This window comes from Aplysia californica, unplaced genomic scaffold, assembly GCF_000002075.1.
Source record: "Aplysia californica isolate F4 #8 unplaced genomic scaffold, AplCal3.0 scaffold00240, whole genome shotgun sequence".
NCBI lineage: Eukaryota > Metazoa > Mollusca > Gastropoda > Aplysiida > Aplysiidae > Aplysia > Aplysia californica.
The window spans coordinates 984,027-986,067 of NW_004797510.1; the positions used below are offsets into that span (position 1 = coordinate 984,027).

The following is a 2,041-nucleotide window of genomic DNA, read 5'->3' on the forward strand; positions in this document are numbered from 1 at the left end:
TGATGATGATGATGATGATGATGATGATGATGATGATGATGATGATGATGATGATGATGATGATGATGATGATGATGATGATGATGAAATGTTGAGAATGACGTGCAGGTTAATCTTGATGTTAATTTACGAGTACATGTATTTCTTTGTTTAGTGCTTACACAATACCCCCTTTAGGCGAGGTTGAGACACTTGCTTGTAGTGATCTTCCTCCTCTTAACAATTTAACAATTTCTCAGGTACTGACAGTGGTTGGTGACATCACAGATCAGAAGACCAGGGAGGAACTTATCAACAGAACCGTGGAAAAATTTGGAAAGATAAACATTTTGGTAAGGCAAGGCCGAGAACAAAGATCTTCTGGTCCTCAAGTTCTTAAAACGAACTAAGCAGAGAAATTAAACTTTTGCAGGGAGGGAAAGAAGTACTTCATTAAGAATGTAAAACAAAAACAAAACAACAACTCTCCCCCCAAATAAAAAACGCTACAAAACAAAATAAAACAAAACCAATTGTATTTACATCGTATGTATTTTTCTGTTGTTGCTTTTTTTTCAATATTTAGATTCTGATTTTAATTTTGACAAAATATTTCTAGAACACACAGCCGATACCACAGATTAGAATACTACAATTAACTCCTTGAGGACGCACGATCTGGTTATTCGACAAAGCTTGGAGATATGGTGTTTGGGGACATAATTTCATTATTTAAATGGACTTTTCGATTTTATTGTCTTTTCCCGAAATTCTAAAAGGCCTGCAACTGCATGCACACTATGAAAGATGCTAAATTGTGTTTCGTTTTTGTGTACGAGGGCTTAAAATGTACCAAAACATTACCTTTTGGTTTCCTGGTGATCGGATATATGTCCGCGTAATGCATTTTAATAGATGGCCGACGTTATGTTTTTTCACTCAACTCTCCACTCAACTCTTACAAATGTTTATCACTCTTTTATAGAGTAACAGAGAGATACAGAAACGACTGGTAAAGGGAGACCATAAGAAATAGATACAACAAGCTGGGCCCCCTTTCCATGAAAGGAATGATCTGTGCTTTAATATCAGCTAAAAGTCATTGGCCTACTATATTTATACTCTACTGGAATGGGGCAAAATATATACTCTCAAAACAAAATGCGCCTCGCGAAATATCACTTCCGGATTTTCTAAAATTACAGATACAGAAGCGTCGGCCTACAAAAGCGATCGGCGAAATAAAGAAATTTAGCTTTTTGCAGCAAACTGTCTCAAAACTGAAAAAACCAAGGGCGTCATGATCTGGAGAATATTTTATAGAATCTTTTGGCGAAAACCGCATGTCGATCGATGCAGCCATTAAAAGGCCTTTTGAATAGCAAAATTCGGCCACCGCAAATAGATAATAGAAGAGAAAAAGAACGAAATAGACACAAACACAAACACACACACAAACATACAAACACTCACACACAGAGAATACACACACAGACACACACACACACAGACAAGCACACAGACACACACTCACACACGCATACCCCAAATGCGTGCACGCACAGACAGACAGACAGACAGACAGACAGACAGACAGACAGACAGACAGACAGACAGACAGGCAGACAGGCAGACAGGCAGACAGACAGACAGACAGGCAGACAGACAGAGCAAGAGGTTGTATTATTTTGTATAATCATTTTACCACCTGTCGCTTTCTACTTTTCTCCAGGTGAATAACGCTGGTATATTCGCTCCCTGCCTCATCAAAGATATCGAAGAAAAGGACATAGACTTTCTGTTCGACCTCAATGTGAAGTCAGTGGTGATGCTAACGAGGCTGGCGGTTCCTCACTTGTTGAAGGCCAAAGGTATTTCGTTGATGTTGGGAACTATTACTATTACTGTCTCATCTTTTCTGTTATGCAATTGTTGTTGTTGTTGTTGTTGTTGTTGTTGTTGTTGTTGTTGTTGTTGTTGTTCTTGTTGTTGTTGTTGTTGTTGTTCTTCTTCTTCTTCTTCTTCTTCTTCTTCTTCTTCTTCTTCTCCTCCTCCTCCTCCT

The 2,041-nt window shown here is 38.5% G+C and overlaps 1 protein-coding gene across 1 annotated transcript in view; it reads left to right on the top strand.

The window, feature by feature from the left end:
* Nucleotides 1-239: 239 nt before the first annotated feature.
* The window catches only part of LOC101859710 (3-oxoacyl-[acyl-carrier-protein] reductase FabG), a gene marked incomplete at its 5' end in the record, with an annotated part of 9,284 nt that continues 7,482 nt past the window's right edge, over nt 240-2,041 (top strand). The window contains 2 exon segments of the mRNA XM_013083547.1: nt 240-332; nt 1,712-1,850. Coding sequence (XP_012939001.1) covers nt 240-332; nt 1,712-1,850 — 232 coding nt within the window.